This window comes from Callospermophilus lateralis, chromosome 7, assembly GCF_048772815.1.
Source record: "Callospermophilus lateralis isolate mCalLat2 chromosome 7, mCalLat2.hap1, whole genome shotgun sequence".
NCBI lineage: Eukaryota > Metazoa > Chordata > Mammalia > Rodentia > Sciuridae > Callospermophilus > Callospermophilus lateralis.
The window spans coordinates 134,212,160-134,232,982 of NC_135311.1; the positions used below are offsets into that span (position 1 = coordinate 134,212,160).

General features: G+C 53.9%; 1 protein-coding gene across 2 annotated transcripts in view; it reads right to left on the minus strand.

Moving 5' to 3' along the window:
- Positions 1-19,139, minus strand: part of Kazn (kazrin, periplakin interacting protein) — a 346,698-nt gene extending 327,559 nt beyond the window's left edge. Inside the window, exon 1 of one of the 2 annotated variants that reach the window (XM_076861246.2) lies at positions 18,914-19,139. In XM_076861246.2, coding sequence (XP_076717361.1) covers positions 18,914-19,139 — 226 coding nt within the window. The remainder of the gene's footprint in view (positions 1-18,913) is intronic. The other variant, XM_076861245.2, reaches the window with a different exon arrangement.
- Positions 19,140-20,823: the final 1,684 nt, after the last annotated feature.

Here is a 20,823-nt window from a genome sequence, read left to right on the forward strand (position 1 = left end):
CTCTGCCCACCCTCCCACCTCTGATAAGCCCATTAGCAGGTGACAAGCAACCCTGGTGGCCCTGGTCTGCCCTGGGGACCAGCATGCAAAGGACCTCAGCAAGTGTCTCCTGGCAGCTCCCCGGGAGCTGGAGGCTCTGGGACAATGTCCCCCTTGGAGCTGTCCACCTCTTCTGTGGTCCTCCTTGGGGCCAGTACAAAGTTCCTTCCTGACCTGATGCCTCTACTTCCAGGATGAGCAGAGGTGACGAAGCACCAGTGTCCACAACCTGGCACGTTGGTGGCAGTGACAAAGAAAATCCCATCAAAGCACAGTGTGTCCAAGTCCCTCTGCTGACTAGCTGCCTCCTGCGTCACCTCTCAGCATCCCCAAAGCACCCTAAGATGTCCTCACTCGTCCTTATTTCCATCTTATAGATGATGAGACTCAGTCTCCCGAGGCTGAGTACTTTGCTCAAGGTCACCGACAGCTACTGAGGGGCAGGGCTGGGCCTCTCGCCTGCTGTGATATGGCCGCTGGCTCCCGTCACCCCGCACCCTTCTTGGTCAGTTTCTTTTAAATCTGTGGCGCTTTGAACTCACAGAATGAGAACTTCCTTTCAATTTAAATTCCCCACAGTAAGGGAACCGCCGTGTGGGCACCTGCACTGAAGCGCCTTCCCGTCGGCGTGGACGGTGCACTAGAACTGATGTCCACTTTCAAGTGACCCTCTGGCAGGGTCGCTGGGGGCAGGTGGACTCAAGTTCAATTCCCTTCTACACCACTTCTGCGGGTGACATCGGGCACCTTGCTCCCTCTCAGCCTGGAGATCACACAGGACCACGCGGTACCTCACAGGGTGGCGGAGAAGTTCTAAAACCAGGACACACCCCAACCAAGAACCGCACGACGGAGTCAAATACGATCAAAGTGGAAGGTGCCCACTGGCCCTAGTCTCGGCACACAGTGAGCACTGAAAGCCACCACTGGTGTCACTGTTTCTCCACCAGGTCCCAATCACAAGGCCACAGTCCATTCTCTCACGGTCCCTTTCAAGTTTTCTTTCCAACTTGTAGTACATAATTCAAGGGCGCGTGTCTCTCCCCTAGGAACAAATGAATACGGCCAGGTGAGCACCCACTAGACACCAGGTACTGTTCCCACCCCCTCATTCAAGCCTCAAAACGAGCCACACTCTGCTGTAGCGAGCCATTTTGTGGATGGGGAAACTGAGACCCGGGGGAGGCTAAACAGCTTGCCCAGGGCAGAAGTCAGCAGCAGAGAGGACTCGACCCTAGGCCACCCTCTCCAAAGCCACTTGCCACTATTTGTTGCTCCAAGTACTAGATTATAAGAGCAGGATCCGGGTCTAACCATTGCCCGTCTCCTAAACCAGCTGTCGGTATGGTTGGAAATAAGAGGAACATTTCACAGCTACGATGTCACCAGTCTCCTGTGGGCAACCTGTGCCCAGCGTCTACCCAGCAGGGCTCCCTAAAGGACTGGCAGAGACCTAAGGTCCTGAGACCTGTCCCAGCTTCCTGCTGCCTAGAAAGCAGGGCAGCAGAGAAGGTGCAATAAGACCAGAGGTGACCATATGGCCGCGGTCACAGCCAGCAGGGGGTGCTGGCCATCGCTGGCCCCCGCTCTGCAGGCCTCACCTGAGTGGGTCACCTAGCCACCCTCCACGCCTCCCCAGTGTCCAATCAGTCCCCTTTACCCCTGAGGGAAGGTCACTTTGATTTCAAATGGGATTTTCACAGCCTCAAACAGTTTCAGCGATCTGGTTTCTCCCTAAGTCTGTATTTGGGGAGAAAGAAGGTGGCATCTCTTTGTGGAGAGCACCTGTGTAAGCGTAAATACGGAGCTCCCGCCACTGTACAGACGGGTCAATGGTTGCAGTGCCTTTACCTGAGTTGCTGAGACAAGGCAAAAATTGAACTTCAAATGACTCAGTCCACTGCTTACGACAGCCAAGAGGTAGAAGCAACCCACATGTCCATCATCAGGAGAGTGGGTATTCACAAGGTGGCCTCTCTCCTAAATGAAGTATTACGCGGTCATAAAAAGGAATAAGGGCCATGCCCTAGCAAGGGCGAATCTTGAAAATATAAGGCAAAGATGGAAAATGCTCACTTCCTGGATGACTCCATTTATGACACGTCCAGTATTGGCAAATCCATAGCGACGGTGAGTGCCGGGGGCTGGGAGCGGGAGTGGGGAGCTGCTGCTTCCTGCTTCCAGAGCTTTTACTTCGGGTGATTAAAAAGTTCTGGAACTAGACCCTGGTGATGGTTGCATATTTCATTCAAGGCACTGAGCTACACACTTAACATGGTTCAGTGGTAAGACTGACCCACTCCACGTCCTATCATGGTGCCTGGGGGAAGCTGGATTCTGCACCTTGGCTCTCGGCACCTTCCGAGTCCAAACCTGCCCTGTGCTCTCCACCTCTCTCGCTCATCAGCTCCCAGTCATTCTTCATCGCACCAGCCTCAAGCCAGACCCCAACTGGCTCTCCTCCCAACAAGCCACGCGGTCAGCCTCTGGGTCTGTGCTCCTGCAGGGCACGGGGCAGATGGCATGCTGGATCCTGCCAAAGATCCTCCTGCACCTAGAGCAGGCGCCCTGGCCCTTCAAGACTTGACTCAAGGAAAGCCTCCTTTGGGGACAGTCACCGAGCCCCTCACCTTCAACTCTGCCTGAGCAAAATGTCCCCTGTGGTCACGTCTATGCTGCCACGTGCCTCACACATTCCATTCACGCTACCTTCGTCACGGCCCATGGTAATTCTATGCTTTGATGCGAGATAACAGCACATGCTGGCTAAAAATATGAGCTCTGGAGTGACAGGCCAGAGTTCCAAGGTCAACTCTAACACTGTGTGACCACGGACAAATGACTTCGCCACCTTGTGCCTCAGTTGCCTCCCCTGTCAAAATCAGGCTGCTAATAGAGGTTGATGGGAGATTAAATGCAGAAATAGGCAGACAGCTTTTAGAACAGAGCCTCGTCCCCGCTGGGCACTCCACAAGGGTCGGCGCCAGGACCGTCCCCATCATTGCCACCAGCCTCCCTCCACCAGGCCTTCATGAGGTCCATAGCACAGGCCCTGCCGAGCGGGTGCCCGAGGGACACGTGTACAGAGAAGGCCGGGTCTGTCTACTCCACCCTCCTCCGTTCACTGCTGGGAAACAGCCAAGGGACCAGTCCCCACCCCGCGAGCAGCAAGAGGGTCGTGCCTTCCTAAATGGAATCCTCACTCTCGCCACTAGGACACCGCAGGGCCACACACGGTGTGTTTCCAGGGACACATCTCACAGGTGCCCAAACAGATCTGACCAGCGAAAGAGAACCAAGCCCTGTGCCCCGCTGCCACCTCCAGGCACCGGGGGCCTCCCTTGCTCAATGACGAGAGCTCGAAACAGCAGCAGGCGAGTCCCAAACAACCGAGAAAAGGAGGAATCCAGAAATTAACTGAGGGTCTGTGGGCGAGTCCGCGGGGCGCCCCCCTCCCAGGGAGGGTCACGTGGAGCTGTCGGAGACAAGACGTTGGCTGGGCGTGTTCAAGGGGAGCGCACACAGCAGCGGGTGCCCAGGGAGCCCCCTCTGCTGCTGCCAAATGGGAAAGCCCATAGATCAAACCGCAAGATAAATGAGGAAATTAAGGCCTCACACACGCGGGGATCTTTACTTGAAAACCGGGATTCCAGCTTTAACGACCAGCTCCTTAAATGGCTTTGTTCCCACTCCCGAGCCCAGCTGTGCTTTGGCATCAGAGGTCTTCCGTGGGCCACCATGGGCCACAGCGTCCATACAGCTTCATAGGCACAGAGGACGCGAGCTGTCCCCTTAGCGTAGGGGTGCCAGGCACAGGGACTCACAGGAACTCACGCCAGGTACGGACTGTGTGTGTAACAGCTGCCCTCGTGCAGATGGGGAGACGTCTGTGAGGGACCCCGCAAGCTGCTCGCTAGGAGGTGCTGGGGCCGGTGTGACAGCAGAGTCACACCGCCAAGGCTGGTGGTGGCTTTCAGACCAAACAGACACAAAGAACACCTTCTGAATGACCCCAGGAATGAGCCACCTTGTCCCCTGGAGTCGGGAGAGGCTGCCCAGACGGCCCCCCCAGGAGCAGGCTGATGGACACCCACCACCATATTACAAACGGTCAGGAGCAAACTAAATGCAGATGAGGCCACAGGGGGCAGAGAGCCAGCCTTCCCAAGTGGGTCCCGCCTGCCTTGAAGTGTCCTGGTTCCGTCCCTGAGCTTCATATTTCATGCAAAAGACAACCCTGAGTCCGCAGCTCCAAGAAACCCCAGGGAGGACAATCAGGATGACAAATGGACCCTCCCCCTTGTCTCTCCGAGATGCCAAGGCGTGTGGGTGATGGTCGAAACGCCTAACCGAGCCAGGGGAGCGAGCCTCCGGCTGCCGCTGATTTATGGGCCGAGGAGCCCAGCCCTCACCTTTATTTACATTGCTCCAAGCCCATAAACTCCAGGAAAATTTAGTGTTTTAATTTGGGCATCTGGCTTGGGCTTTTTTTTTTTTTTTTTCTAAGTCACACACTTTTCTGCTCCCTAGAAAGCCAAACCAAGCCATGAGCCCCGTACCCAGGGCTCCTGTTTCCACCTGTCTAAGAGTGTTCGCTCCTGAGGACACAGAGGGACGAGTCTGCGACGCTCGAAGTTTCTCCAGCACAGCTTTGTGCATCTGCGTGGACGCCGGGTGGGGTACATGGCCTCCTGAGCTGGCCAGGAGGCCAACGGGTGCCATTCTAGCCTGGGGTCCATCATGAAGCTCTGTGGCCTGGGCGGCCCCGTGGGCTCTGTGGCCTCAGTTCCTCCAACTACACAGCCCAGACGGCAAGGGCTGGTTTCAGAGCCCCTCCTCTGCTCGGTTCCATCCTTAGCCTGCGTTGAAATGCCCTGGTTCCCACCGTGGGGCTCCTTAATCCACGTGGCAGCTCCGTTCTGGGGCTACCATCTCTGCCGCCCTGGTGTTCAGGTCTCTGTCCTGCACATGTCCCTGGCAGAGTTACACATTTCCATCACTCTGCTGATCGGGGAAGATGCTCTTCCCCCAGCGACACCACCTGTCTACCTTAAGGTCCTTTTTAAGGTGGAACCCGTGAGTTCAGTGATGTGGTTAAGAGTCACAAGTGTAGAAATCAATCCAGAAACAGAGAATGGCCTTACCCAATGTGCCCGTTCTGCCACCCTCTCCGGGGCTACCTGGGGCCTCTACAGTCATAGGGGGTGGGGGTGGCATGCCCCACACTTTGGTCATACAGTTGGCATACGAGCCACCGTGGAAGTGAGAAGTTCCCTCTTGCTCCTTTCTAGTGACTTGGTTGGGGACTCAGGACTAGAATTTGAATCTCTTGATTCCTCATCTGGGGTCTCCCCTTCTCTGGTTTCCAGCAGGTAGTGGACACCTTATTTTTCTGGGTGTCTCTAGGGCCCATGGTGGACCTTGTCAATCAGAATGTGCATCGTGAATGTTAATTGAATAAATCAAAGAGTGAACTCAGTCTCCTCTTTCCCCGGTGCCCGCGGGGATGCCAGACACTTGGGAACATTTATTAACGACATTTACAGGGAACTTGGCGAGTGCCAGGCATCGTGCTCAGCACATGACAACCCTCTGATTTAATCTTACAGCAGCACTAGCGACTCCGGACTGGCATTGTCCCCATGAGGGAACTGCGGCCTCTTGTGGTAAAGCAAATGCCCACCTCACCCAGCTAAGAAGTGTTAAGAGACGGGACATTCACCCAGGTTGAAGGCTCCTCAGGGTCCTGTCCTACACTTTCAATGTTCCCTAAATGAGCGCTTTAGTTTGTTCCAAGAAGCCCTTACCAGAAAAACTGGGGTGTTCTTTCCTAGGAATTACTGTTTCCTAACATCTGTCCAGGTTGTACCTTCGTGATGACTGTAAGACTTTTCATTGTCTTTGAGGGACAATCTCATGCCCAAAACGCACTGAAGGAAAGACTCCTCCCAGGCAGACCACATTTGGTTTTGCACATATTTTCTCCCCAAAAAACATCTAAGGCCAGTGCAGGAGGTGCTTTGCCAACAGGCCAGGCAGGTGGTCATCCAGGCCACCGCTGGCCTTGGCATGACTGTGTCCTGCTGCTCGGTTCCATCCTTAGCCGAGTTTGCCATCTGTGAGTGGAACCTGCCTCTCTCTAAGGCTCCTGGATGTCCTGCTCACCGGCCAGCTAAAGATTAACCCAACACAAAAGAAGAGAGGTGAGAACCGCTGACCAGGCTCTTCCAGGTGATTTTAATTACAGGTAATAAACCATGGTTAAAAGGAAGGTTTATGATTGTAAGAATGTGCGGACCAGCTTGGGGTGTTTGCAGCGGAACCGTGAAAAGGTTTTGCCAATGCCACCGTCTCTCATCAATCTGAATGCCGCTGGAGAGATTAGGCCATTATCCAGCGCTGGCATAAATGAGAAAATGATATGATGGATCACATGCTTGAGGGGTTTTAGGGCATAGCTGGAGATGGGGCAGGATGATGCTAGTTAGGGGTGGCAGTTGGCACATCAAATCATATTGCCCGAAATCTAGTTTGGGGCCGGTCCTGTGGTTCTGACTATAACTGGTGTTTTTCTGGTACCCACACCAGCAAGTCACTCTGCAGAAATTTTTGCAGAGTTTTCTTTGAAGCCGTGGGCCCAGGCGACAGACAAATCTGATTATGTCACAGTGAGGCAGAGATGAGTTCAAGATACAGAGGGATCCCTGACAATCCGGGGGAGAGATGCAGGGACCAGGGCCAGTGGCCACAGTTTTCCAAGGTGTTTAATCAAGCACCCAATTTGCTGGTGGCCTCGTGCAGCCATGCACAGGATGGGGCTGAGCCCACCTGTCTAGACACATCCAGTAGCAGCGGTGCCCCACCTGAGGGCTACAGAGACTCTGGGTGGCCAGAGAGATCCACAGGAAGTCCGGAATCTCCAGGGTGCTGCCTGTGCACAGAAAAAAAAAATCATTTTTCTTGCAAGTATGTGCCATTATTTTTCAAATGTGTGCAAACGCAGAGGTAGCATCCACTTGACAAGGCTGCTGCAGGCATTGTGATCGTTTGCATTTATGTATTTTCTCAAACAGATTGGAAAAACACAACCGCTAATAGGAATTCACTCTCTCTCCCTCTCTCCCTCTCTGTCTCTTCATTAAAAACGGGTTCACTGTTCCGGTGGGCAGAGACATTAAATCTAGATGGAAAAGTCACCTGGGCCACGGTTTAGACCAGCAAAAACTGGCCCCTGGCTAATGTGGAAACCGCGTGCTCACTCACGAGGCAAGCGGTCATTTTGTCGGAACCGGTTTGAGACACACACAGTGTTTTCTCTGGGTACGATCTTCTGCCCCAGCTTGCTGGCCTCTGGGACTCAGTCCTTGAACTTCCTGTTGGCCCTCGCCCAGGACTTCTGCCTGGTTTCCTACACAAACTATCTGTGGGCTCGGATCACAACCTCACAAATGAGTCTGGGGTTCATGTGTATTGAAAGGGAGGCACCGTCACAGGACACCAGGGGAAACTTGGCACCTCCCAGGAACCAGGCCTCTAAGCCACACAGAAGTGTCGTGACAAGAACCTGCATTATGGAACAAGAATAATCCACTTTGCCTCTGAGGGACAGAAACCGGCTGGGAAAGAGAGAATCCACGCAAAGGGGAGCGGCTTCCGCGCTCAATGCTTCAGCGCTCGATTAATAATGAAGAGTTCTCCTAACGAGTCTCCAAGTCTGCCGGACTCGGTGTCGGGCACACCTCACAGTGTGTTGTTCCATAAACCGGCGTGCCCAGCCCAGGGGCGCTTCTGTCCCCATTTGGCAATGTCTGAAGACTTACTTGATTGCACACTATGTGGGTGCTCCCAGGATCTAGTGGGTAGGGACCCCAGCACAGCTGAGTGTCCCACATGCCCAGGACAAGGCCCACCACAAAGAATCACTGGGCTCAGAATATTGGGGTGCCAAAAGGAAGAAACCCTGTGTTGAACCACCACGGCACCCACCTTGGTGGCTGTTATGGGTTAGGTCTGAGGTGTCCCCCAAAAGACAGTACAAGAACGTTCAAGTGATTGGGTCCTGAGAGCCTCAACCTAATCAGTGCACAAATCCTCCCCTGGGAACCAACCGGGTGGTGACTGCAGGCAGGTAGGTGTGGCTCAGGAGGTGGGTCCCTGAGGGTGTGCCTTGGGGTTCAGAGTCTGTCCCTGGTGAGCTGAGCTGAGCCTCCCTCTGCTCCCTCGGAGCCACGGCATGAACCGCTTCACTCTTCCCCGCTTCTCCACCATGATGCTCTGCCTCACCTGGGCCCAGAGCAGTGGAGCCGGCTGTCTATGGACCGAGACCTCGGAAACCTGAGCGCCAGATAGACTTGTCCTCGACACTGTTCTTGTCAGGGCTTCTGGTCACGGCAGTGGGAAAGCTGACGAGAACACTGGTCTTATCAGCCTCGTGTTGCGGAGGAGGAGGGTCCCAGCTGGGGTGACCGTGCCCATGGCCAGGCGGAGTCAGGCCCAGCTCCCCGCTTAGGCCCACGTACCCCTGCCGCATTACCGTGAAGAGAGAGGCGACTGCCTTGTTTCATAAACAAGGAAACTGAGGCTCGCGGCCAGTGCCTGGCCCCACGTCACGATGACAACGACTGTGTCCTGTTCTCTGCAGGTCAGTGTTGGGGCCTGAGTAGGAGTACTCCCCCTCCAACCACAGAGCTGCCAACAAATGTCCCCTTCCTTCTCTGGTCTCCTCCCTGGTAGTGAGTGGCTCGTGTCTGCTCCTTTAATGCTCACATCTAATTCACTCGCCTACTCATTGAATCACCATTTATTAAGCTCCTCCTGGATGCCAAGCTGAGTCAGAAGGTGAATGGAAGAGACCTGTGAGCCCCAGGGGGTGGCCACCTGGTTTTGGAATAAGGTTTTACGGGGACGCAGCCGGTCCCCTCCTTCACCCATGGTGGACGGCTGCTTTGCTATTTCAGCAGAGCAGATCAGAGGAGTTGCCACAGAGACCCCGACGGCCCCCTCAATGCCCAAAATACTTACGGCCCTTTAGAGAAAATCTTCGCCAGCTTCTATGTTGGCTCCACCATCGGAGCCACAATAAAACACTGGAGTAAACTCCAAACGGCATCAAGACGCTCTTTCATCTCCGCCCGGAACGCCAGGAGCCGTTAGCCATGGGGAATGCCACCCGCTTTGTGCTAATGCACACCTCCAACTCGAAAGCCCCAGAACATTTTGATCTTTAAAAATACTTTCGACTTCTCTAGAATCCATTGTAAATAGATCTTCAAACAGAGTTCAAATGTGTATTATTTCCATTTTGCTTGGTTTGGAAGCCAAGATTCCCTCTGCCATTGAGACCCCCGCTGTCCTCCTAGCAGCTGAGGAGTCAGGGTCCCCGAGTCGGTCACCCGCTGCCCGGCCGAGCCGCTGGGCTGACCCTCCCCTCCCTTCCTCTACAAGGCACATCAGAACCTTCATTTGGATCTTCCCAGATTTTTCTGCCACATTTTGACCTTTGGATGAAATTCCACTGACCTGAGTCCAAGATGTGGGCCTGAACTTGAAGCAGCAGGAGGTTCACCTTTGCCCAGGCAGCTGTGGCCACGGCAGAGTGAGAGCACCCACCTCGCCAACTGTCGATCGGAGTGGTGCAGAATTCCAACCCACACGCTCGAGATGCACCCTAGCCCACAGCCCCTGCTCTTAATGGGGTCTCTTGGAAGGGACAGTGACAGCTACCTCCTGCCCCGAACGTGAGAGGACATATGTCACATGCTGGGACCACAGGTCTCCCCATGGGATGCTTCCCAGACTCCAAACCCCTGAATTGGGGTGCTATGGGGAGCAAACAGTTCTCCTGGGAAACTTCATCAGTGACAAACCCATGTTCCCACGGGGCACACTGCTCGTCTCCAGATCCCGATCTGCTCCATGAGGAGGCTGGAGGAGGGGTCTCTGAGCTCAGGTGCCCAGAATCCAGGCTGTGGGAAGACAGCTCAAGTGACTGCAAAAGCCACTGGAATGACAAAAGAATTTACTGTAAAAATCGGGACTTAATTAGTAACAAGGGACTCTGCTCTGCCACAGGCATGGACAGGGGGGATCTGAGGGAGGGCCCAGTCAGGAGGTGACGGTGTTACCATCCAGGCTGCAGCGGACACATGGTCCATAGCCAAGAGGGAGTGGCCAAAGCAAGGCCGGACCTCCCCCAGCCTCAGCTGTGGGGCCATCCTCCTCCTATGGGGCAGGAGAAAGGGAGGGGACCCTGGCTGGACAGCCAGCCCAGCACTCCCGGGCCAGTCAGCTCCAGGGCTGCACCTCTGAGCCCTGAGCTGAGAAACGTCTACTTCCTCTGAACTCCCAAATCTAAGACGGGTCAAATATTTCCTTTTTTTTTTTTTTTCTTGCTTTCACATAGGAATAGGAAAAGCAATCCACGGGATGAGCACATTAATTACGACAATCAATACACACGCAATCCCGGGTCAGTCCCTGTCATCATCTATCACCCGGTGGGACCCACGGTGCACCCTCCAGGGTCAGTGCCAGATTTCAAAATCTCATACCTCGCTGCATCCAGGGCCAGCGAGTGCAGAATTTTGAATGACAAAAATGGAAAAGAGGAAAAAAATGAGAAAAAGGTGGCATCCATCCCACCGCGTTCCAAGTTGCACTTACTGAATTAAAGCAAACGCACCTTGTTCAATGGCTTAAAAAAAAGTTTAAGTTAATCAAGTAAAACGAATGAATCCATTTGTTGAGATGACATGAAGGCCCAGTCCTAGCCAAAATACAAAGAGAGGTTATTTTAAAAGATGTGGGTTTGCCTGCTCTGAATTCACATTTTTTTTTCTTGTTCTCTTGAGAAAGAGATAGAACTTTTTTTTTTAAAGCTATTATTCGAGCTGTAAGCCCTCTATCATTCACATCTTCCTTCTCCTTAAGATGTGCTCTTTCTCTGGGTGAGAAGGCCCAGCTAGTGGCTGTCCTCAACAGGGTCCAATCCCAACCTACCCCAGAAGTTGTCCAACTGGATAATCTGTCATGCTCGGCTTTGACCTTCAGAGGTGGAGTTAACGTATCCCTCCCCCTTGCTTTTATCATGTGTCGTCGCTGTCATGCACATCAGAGAGGGCCCTGGATTTGTCACCTCCTTGTCTATTTTCTCATTACACCTGTCTAGACCTTTATTAGAAGAAAGTAATTATGTTTCTGAGTCAGTCACACCTTCTGGACATCAGCAAGCTCAAGATAACTCGGTCCATATCTTATTCAATCTGTGGTCACGGGACTTCCGGCCAAATCTCGCAAGACAGATGAAGACGGAAGAGAGGAGGAAGAGGAGGAGGGGGGAGCAGTGCAGAGAAGGGAGACCCCCCTGCTGTTGGCATGCCTTGGGGCTGCCTGGCTGTGTGACATCTGGGTGTTCCTGTCCGAGGGAAGGGTGACGACTCTAAGGTTAGGAGAACTTGGGTTGCAACCCCTTGTTCTCCCACTCACCCTCTGAACGCTTGGGGAACTTGGAAAAGCCCCTTTCCAAACTTCACTTTCATCATCTGAGGAATGCAGATGGTACGAATGCTCAGGAAGCCTCTGGGTGGTGCCTGGGAAAGCTGTAGAAAGCTCACAAATGCAGGCTGTCACCGCTACTCTACCCTCTGGTCAGCCCACAGCTTCTCCAGCTGCCCACTCTATCCTGGAACACCCCTGGAACACTCTCAGCCCTGCTGAGAGGCTTGGGCCCACAGCTCCCTTTACCCGAAAGGAAGAACGGGGCGTCAGGCCCTCCAGCAACTCCAGCTTAGGACAGAGGGGAGGCAGAGGGAGGGTCTCACATTTGAAGCTGACTCAGCACTCTGCCCTCTTGGCCCTCCGGCCGGGCATGGGCCTTCCCAGCTACAGATTCTCCACTGGCGACAGGACGTCTTTGTATAGCAGAGGTCTGATGCCTGGCGCTGAGCGCATTGGTGCCACCATGCCCAGCCTCATCATCACGGCCACCGTGTCAGCATTCCAACAATGACGGTTTCCTGGAGAGTGATGGAAACGTTCCCAGGCACCAGAGCGACGTGGAGAAGAGCAGTCTCTGGAGTCCTGTTCACCTGAGTTTGCATCCTGGCTCTGCCACTGGCTAGCTCAGTGACCCTGGGCAAGTCCTGCACTCTTCCTGTGCCTCAGTTTCCTCATCTGTAAAATGGTAAGCCCCAGTGGGTGGTTTAAAGGATCAACTTAGGTATTGTGGGCAAAGGATTTGGAACAGCACTCGGTCTAGGAAATGTATGCACTCAACTAAAGTCATCTAACATGGAATTAACGATCCTCCCTGTAACATATATAATGTGGTAAGTGGACCAAACTCTTACTCGGTACTCTTCTGTCTGCCCACTCCTTCAACAAGTACCCCCTGAGTTTCCATATGTGCCAGGCACCGATCTAGACAAAAGCTCCCTGCATTCACAGGGCCATCATTCTCCCGCCTGAGGTCCCCCCTAATGTCACGGCATAAAAAACAAATTGCAAATGGGTATAAATTTGGTCCCAAGAGAACATTTGGCAACTTCTGAGGTATGGAGGGTTCTATGTCACCCAGTGGGTAGGGGACAGATAAGCTGCTCATTATCCTACGACACACAGTTCAGTCCCCGCAACAAAGAGCTACCCCTGCCCCACACGTGGGTGCAGCGAGGCTGAGGAACCCTGGCGTAAAGGAGCTCTCCTGGGCGTGGTCTTTGGGCCCCTGGAAGCTCCTGATGTCAGAGAGAGAAAGGCTGGGAAAAGAAAGGGACATGGGTCAGAAGACTCCAGATTTGCCTGGACCCCTCCTTCCCAAGAGAAGGAAGGCACGTCAAGTCCAGGAAACACGAGGCTCAGGGTCCAGGATCGACATGATTCCTTTCATTGGTGACAAGTGACTCTGGGTTGCTAACCTAGAGAACAGGATCCAGCCACCTCCTCCTCATCCCGCCTCTACCTAGGTGGGAGGTGTGGCTTCTTCACAGGCAGGATCCTAACTTCACACAAGGGCCCGGAAACTACCACCCAGCTGGGGAGACGTCCTTCGGGAGGGAGACGAGCAGGGAGCTCCAAGGACATTTCTGACCCAGGAGACCAGGCTAGGAGAGACCCGGTGGGTTTGAATTCCTGGCTCCAATGATGTGGCGGCAGAGCGACCCTGGGCTGTTACCCAAGTGGCGAGAGAAAGAGCATGGTCACAGGATGGCTGTATGCTATTGGCATCCCCTCTGTGCCTCCGTTTTCTCACTTGTGAAATGGGTATAAGAACGGATGATGCCTGACGGATCACGGAAGAGCACTCGGCACAGTACCTGGCCCAGAGGAAGCACCATGTCAACTTGTGCTCCTACCATCGCCCGTCATGGTCCTTACTAAGTCAGACAAGGGACCTAACCTCTCTGAGACCCAGTTCCCTCTTTTGAAAACCTGAGATAAGAGCTGTCACCTCACTGGGCCCCGGATGTGATAAGGTCCCTTACGCACTTACTGTAGTACCTGATGTGTTGTAGGTGCTTGTTAGTTTTCATTGAAGTTTGGCAGAAACATTGGAATAAGTTCTCATTTACCGCTACATTAAATGATTCACTTTGACTAAAAGAAGAAACGAGGGCTTCAAGGAACACCCAGGGTCTCATGAGGCACCCAGGAGGTGAGCTCTGAGAACGGTAACGAAGCGCCAGAGGTGATTGGCGTGTGTTGGCTCGGGCCCCACTTCCTTTTAAAGTGAGTTTTTCTGTTAATGCCTCCGAGTACTTCAAACAGTGGCCGGAGCTGAGCCAATCCTGGGATTGGAAGGCCTCGGCATGCCCCACAGAGGTCCTGAGCGCTCGCTCTGACGAGAGGGAAGAGGCAGAATCAGCTGGAGGGTCGGAGGGCACCTCGTCTCCCCAACTTCTCTCCCTCCTCCAGCCTGCTCCTATCCCAGAGGGGAGCAGAGGCCTTGGGGGCTCCTTGCTCACAGAACTGCTCACTCCCAGCTCCAGGGTGAGGACCCCCATTCATCAGAAAGTGAAGGGGTGGAGCCTTTCAGAAGTCTGACCCAAAGGTCTGGAAGAAAGGCCTTGAAGACACGGGGATAGGTCTGGGACCAACGCTTTCCCACCCTGTGGAAGCACCCACTCCCACACTGTCCTCGCCAAACGTGGTCACCCCAACCATGCTCAGCTTCTTGGTGTTTGCCGCAGCTCAGATTCCAGGAGGGAGGCGGGAGGGAGGGCCGCAGCGCACGGCCTCACCTGCCACTCAGAACCGAGGCTGCATCCAACAGGAGAGGGGTGTGAAGCCACAGACGGATGTTCCCACAGGCCAGTCCTGGCAAGGGGCTGAAAAGGGTCCACGTTGACTTCACTTTCCTCGGCTCTGTAGCCCAGGGATACATATGTACACAGAGATAGTCAGACAGACAGACAGACAGACACACCGCGTGCTGTCAATGTAGCTAAGCCCCCAAGCCCGACCTCCTGGGCTCCATGGGACTCTCAGGGTTAGCAGGTGGAGTTCCGGATCCCACCTGCCAAGCCCGCGGGCCACCAACTCGCTGGCATCCAGGAAGTCCCCAAAGCAGAGTAACTAAGACTTCTGGGGGTCAGCAAAGAAGTTCTAGAAAACTGTAGAAAATCAGAAAATCAAAGGCGGAAGCATGAAACCAACCAGAACCAGAAACTTCACTTCAGGGATCCTCTGAAGGCATCTCCATAGACATTGGGAAGATAGTAAATAATCGCCAATCAATAACTAATTCCAACCACACTGTACCGATCTGTAAGTAATCTCTGGGTCCACGCACAGTGATTTTCAGGAAGAACTTTGAAGCCCTCGCTGCAGCCCATTTTCCTGCCTGGAAAACTGTGACATGCGCCTGGCAGGGGGTGGGGGTGGGGCTCTGTGACCCGAGCAAATGCCAGAGGGCCCCTGAGACCCTGTCACGTTTCGTCCCACCTCTGTGCCATCTGAAAATCCCCCCCCCCCCCCCCCCCGCCAAGAAGAACCGGCAAACAAGAGCAGAGGCAGGATGAATTGGGAAGGGAACAGCGAGGGACAGAACTTATTTTACAAAGCAACAGCGTCTAGCATCTCGGAAGACTCCTCGCACATTCAAGTCACTCTAGAGGGGATCTGTACTTCACCAAAGAGTCACGGGCATTGTAGTGATGGTAGACAAGAGCAGCCAGACCTTAAGTAATGGCCTATTTTAACATCTGGGGAGAAAAATAAAATTTGCATATAGTTACGGGAAATTTACAAAGGTAAATACAGAGGACATTCCCCCTCCCCATTTGAACAAGCTCAGTCGACAGGAAATCCTCATCACCCAAGAAAGAGGCTCCCAGCACCCCACCCTTGCTATATAAATTCAATTATTTCCTTTAGAAAACAATAAATTAATGGCAGTATGCATACATCCTACTGGGCATAGCATTTTATGTTATATACAGTTAATACCTATTTGAATTGGGTATTACTGGTGCTTAATTGCTTCATTCTATGCATAGCAAAGCAACCAATTGAATCTAATATTAGTCATTCATCAGCTAAAACATTTTCAAAGAAACAAACTATGTTTCCCCCTCAAAGAACAGCAAGCATTTTAAACACATTTTCCCAGGGATGTTCCGCTAAGGAAAACAGCTTAGAAATGTTACTTTCAACAAACCCTTTCTCTGGCTACCCATGACAAGATGAATTGGAACAAACGCTGGGCTGTTTTTTTCCAAGCCTTCCTTCTATCCACCTGTCAAAAGCAGTTGTGACCCCTCCAACCCAAGAGGTGGCCTCCGGGGCTGTGAAATGTGCCACCCTGCACGGATGCCCCCGGCGCTGTATGCCAGCGTCCTCATTAGGGATTATCCAACCCAGTTGCAGCGGGGAGAGGGAGATGGGCCGGCTGCCAGGCGTTCTTTCAACACAGATTCCGAAAGAAGATCCTGCGAAGTGCCGAAAGCCCAGATTTTCAGCAGTCACTTTCTAGATTCTGTTACATAGCAACCATGCCAGCTCACAGAGGGTACCAACCAAGTTAATATTTTGTTTAAATGACACGCTGCATTAACCCTCTAGGAAAACCCGAGTTTTCTGTATTGCAAGGCGACACCAGTTGTCACCACTGGAACAAAACATGCGCAGATGGGTTGATGATGGGGCTTCATTCATTCAGAATTTTTTTTAAACAACAACAAAAATTTCGAAGGCCAGAGGTGACTCTTTCCCTTAACCATTTGTGCTAATATTAGTAAAGGTACATTGACATGCATCTAATATGTGCATAATGACCTTTAGTTAAAAGATGACTTATACAGTTGCATTTTGGAAGATACTCATTTCACCCAAAACCTTGATTTGAAAAGTGATAACTCAATAGCACCAAACTCTTAGGGCCTGGCCCACCGAACAGCACCAACACTGACAAAACCAAAACACAAGAATAACTCTAATTGGGAAGAACAGTCTGGAGATCCGGGCGGTGCTGGGCTTCTGTGAGCCTCCCTGGAGGTATATTAGGAAGAAGCAGGAGGAAGGCAGTCAAGCACACTTGAAAATTAACTTGTAAGAACTCCACACTTCCCCATAGGAAAATAAAAGCCAGAGCAGAAGAAACTACCAGAACAACTCTGCTGTACTGTGCTAGCCCGAGGCCAGGAAATCAAGACAAACAAACCCCAAACCCCAGAAAGGCTCAACAATGCAAAGAGTATGGAGTCGGGGTACTGTTGCTCTAGATGGGTACCGGAGGCCTCTCTGGGTTGACATTGCGCTTGTTTTCTATTCAACCCTCACATCGGTATAAATTCATATCAATTTAAATGAATATGTGGCCAACAATTAAGTTGAGTTAAAAACCTTTAACATTTTTCTTTTTTAATTATAAAACCACTAAGTACCCTTAAAGGTTCTGAGAAATACCCATGGCAGAAAGATGAGCAATGGAAGCCCTCCTCCTTCCAGCCACTGACATGGGCAGGGTGCGCGGGAGCGCAGGAGGGTACTGCTGGGTTTGTGTGTTTTTACTTCATATCAAGAGATCCAATCTCCACAGCCTTGTGCATTTTTGTGGGAAGAAGAAAAAGGAAACAGCCCCCGTTGCTCCACTACAGCATTTTAACAGCGGCCAGCGCGGCGAGGTCCAGGCTGGTGTGTGTGTGCGCATCAGTGTTGCCCGACTTTCTCAGCACGCCCCGTCTGCAGCTAAATCCAGTCCGCAGATAAAAAGCCACTTAACTTTTCCTTGGCTGAGAAAAGAAGAGATGGTGGGAAATTCACCAGCATTGTTCAGGGTCCCTTGCTATGGCTTTTGATTCTGACAAAATGCCAGTTCTTAGCTCTTTCTTTAATGTGAGAAGAGTCCCTTCTTAAGTCTTATCTTACAGTCTGTCTCTCCCATTTTTTCCCAGGTCCCAGTGGAGAATGTTTTTCTACACACAATGACAGAAGGAGGGATACATGACAAGAACAACCAGGTATCAACCTTGAAAACTGTGCAGGCAACCGGCATCTTCCCACCATGATGTCATGGCTACTTTGTTACCAAATTATTTCCCCATTCTTAAACACTTCTAACAGGCTCTGAAGTAGCAAGTTAAGATCTGACTTAGAATTCCACACAAAACTGTCATTTCAGGCTCTGCGTTGCACTTCACAAAGCACATCATACCTTCTCAGGAAGTGTGTGTGTGTGTGGGGAGAGAGAGAGAGAGAGAGAGAGAGAGAGAGAGAGAGAGACTGAGACTCTGAGGGAGAGAAGGCATCCACATGAAAACAGACCCTCTCTCCACACTTAGGAGAAGCTGTTGAAATAACAGAACCAGAAAATCATTTGGAGCCTCTGAGCAAATGGTACCCTGTACTCCATCAAATGACATATTTATATAAGTGGCCCTCATGAACTGGAGATTTCTTTTCTGACCAGTTCTGAATCTCAGCTGTTTAGTTTACAATCCAAATGATATTCATCACCAGTTTCTTAAAGGGCAATTGCGGGGGTGGGGGGGTGGGGGGGGGAGGTCCTGAAAAGGATTACCTGCTTACCTTTTTACTTTCCAATTCACAGAAACCAGACAGTACATTTGAGGGAGGCCTCCTTCACCTTTAACCCCTGCAGGAGGTTTCAGAGCCTCCCCTCTTTCAATGTCAACACAGACCAGCTGTCTTTCCGCCTTCCTCCAAACTGCAGACAGTCCTTCCAAACAGGGGCTCCCTGCAATCTACCAGGCCAGCCTCGGTTTCCCCCAGGGCCCATCACTCAACCACTGAGGTCCAGATTCTCCCCTGGGAAGTGCTCTCCGCGTGTGCACTTGCTGGAAATTTAAACTCCAGGCAGAGCAAAGCATCTACTGTTCCTTGATATATTCCACTGCCTGCGCGATCGCAAATGGGGAGAAAATAAAGTCCAGATGCAACGGAGACAAGGGATTTGGCATCCGTGGAGAAAAGTGCACATTGCTCCAATCCTCCACCCTGAACAAGGCGGCAGAGCCCCAGCTCCCTCTGGGAGTCATTCCAAAGGAAGCAGCCTTTGGAGCTGGGGGCAACGGAGGCATTCACCCCTGCCGCAGGGGTGGGGGCATGAAAAGTTTGCCACAGAGCTGGGGCCGTGTGCCCAGGAGAAGGCACTCTACTGCCGGAAGGGACCTGCCGGCTGCACCTCGCTCAGGCTGGCCGGCCCGCGTGACCGTGGGACCCCCTGCACACGGGTTTTCCTTAATGACAGCAGCCTGCAACTCCCAGCTCCAGAGCAGCGGTGACCGCCGCCGGGCGGAAAGGGTCACCAGCACAACGCAAAGCGATTTCGCCCGGGGAATGGGGGGCGCCGAGTCCCCGGCCACCTCGGGCCAGCGTGCTCGCTGGCCTCGCCTCCGCCCGGGCGCCGGGCGATCCCTACCTTGCGCGCCGAGCTGCTGGTTCTCCATGTTCGCCGCTGCCGAGTCCGCCGCCGCCGAGGCGCTGGTCGCGGCTGCCGGGCCCGGGCCAGGGCCGCCGCCGCCGCTCAGTTCCGCCAGTCTCCGGTTGGTGGCCGTGAGTTCCGCTCGCAGGTTGGTCACCTCCTGGCTGGCCGACTGGACCGCCCCATCGATGCGGAGCGCGAGCTGCTTATTGTCTTCCATCATGCTCAGGATTTTGGCCTGGGGGCGACAGAGGTGACAAAGAGCTGCATGATGCGCGGGGGGCGCGCGGCCGGGCACCCCCGGCTCTACCTGTTGGGTCCCCCGCGGCCCGGCTACCCTGCGCCCCGACCCCCAGGCACCGGCAGCGCCGGCTCCTCCGGCGCAGGAATGACAGGGGCGCCTCCAGCTCGAGCCGCGGCGGTGGCGAGGCGGAGGGGGGAGGAGGAGGAGGAGAAAGAGGAGGAGGAGAAGGAGGAGGAGGAGGAGCAGCGATCGCCGAGACCCCGGCGGGCGGGCGGGCGGGCGCCGGGAGCTGCGCGCAGAGGACACCGCGCGCCGCCAGGCACTCTTCAGCCGGAGCCTACCATTCGCCCGCGCGGGAGGGGGCCTGGGCCGGGGGCTGGGAGCACCCTCCGTCCTCGGCGTCCCCCACCTCGGGACACACCCCCAGGGGATGCGGGGGGCGGGCCGCGCCCCCGAGGGGGCCCAGGCGGCGCCCCAGGCGAGGGTGGGGGCGCCTCAGCCGAGGCCGGTCCTCTGTCCCCTCCCCGCTGCGGTGGGCAGCCCCGCCCCGCGGACGACTGCCCCGCGCCCGGCTGAGGCTCGGGAGGCGGTAGGTGCTCAGGAGAGAGGGGTGCGCGGAAGAGGGGCCCCGGAGGGGAGCTGGAGGGAGCTCGCGCGAGCTCAGGAGCGGAGTTCTGGCTTTGCGGGTTCCCTAAATCGGGGGGAGCTGAGCCGGTGGCCCGAGTGCCGCTCACCTCCGCCCCCGCCCCGCCGCCGACCTGCCCTGTCAACCCCCGGAAGGAGCGCGATGCCTCCCAGGCCCGGGCCGGGGGAGCTGCGGCCTCTCCACAGCCCCCGCCCGGCGGGTGCCCCCCAGGTGGAGGGTCTGCTCCAGCCGGGTCCAGAGCTTCTTAGCTGGGCTGAGAATTGGCGGGGAGAGCGGCGAGGATAGGAGGGAGGACGGGAGGGCGTCGGGGGTGAGCTTCTCCTTCTCCTATGCCGAGGGGTGATGCGCCCCGCGGCCTCAGTTTACCCACCGCCTCTTCTCGGCCACCGACGAACCGAGGTAACCTTATCTGAAAGGCCCCTCCCGACTCCTCTTTCCCAGAGCGCAGGCTTCGCATTTTTTCACTGGGCCCTGGATTCCAGCCACCAGACTTTGTTACCATAGCAAGCTTCATTCCATGCAAATAGGGCAACTTAAAGCAGCCAGTGCAGCCCCCTGGCCGACAGTGAGACGGTGCGCCACCACCGTTCCTGCTCAGCCCCCTGGGGACGTAGAGCGTTTTTGCAGAAACCAACGGGGTGGGGTGCGGGGGCTCTTGCATAAGACCAGGGCACCCACCCTTCAGACCCAATGGCATGAAAACCCCTAAGAACCAAGCCAGGAAATGAATGAATGTGCTTTTTTATGCATTGTTATCTCTTTGACTAAGGATTATTATTCTCCTCTTAGAGGAAACTGAGGCTCTGGGCAGAAGTAAGCAATTTACTTAAGGGGCCCACAGAAATCAGGGGAATGAAGTAAGTGAGCATCTGATTCCAGATAGTCCCACTGTGCCTCCAGGAGACCTTGACTGCTAGGATTTTTATTCCTTTTATGTGGAACCAATAACCACTCTTGTCCCACCCTGTGGCCACCAACAACCTTCTGCAAGAGGGCAGAACAGTATGGTGGCATATG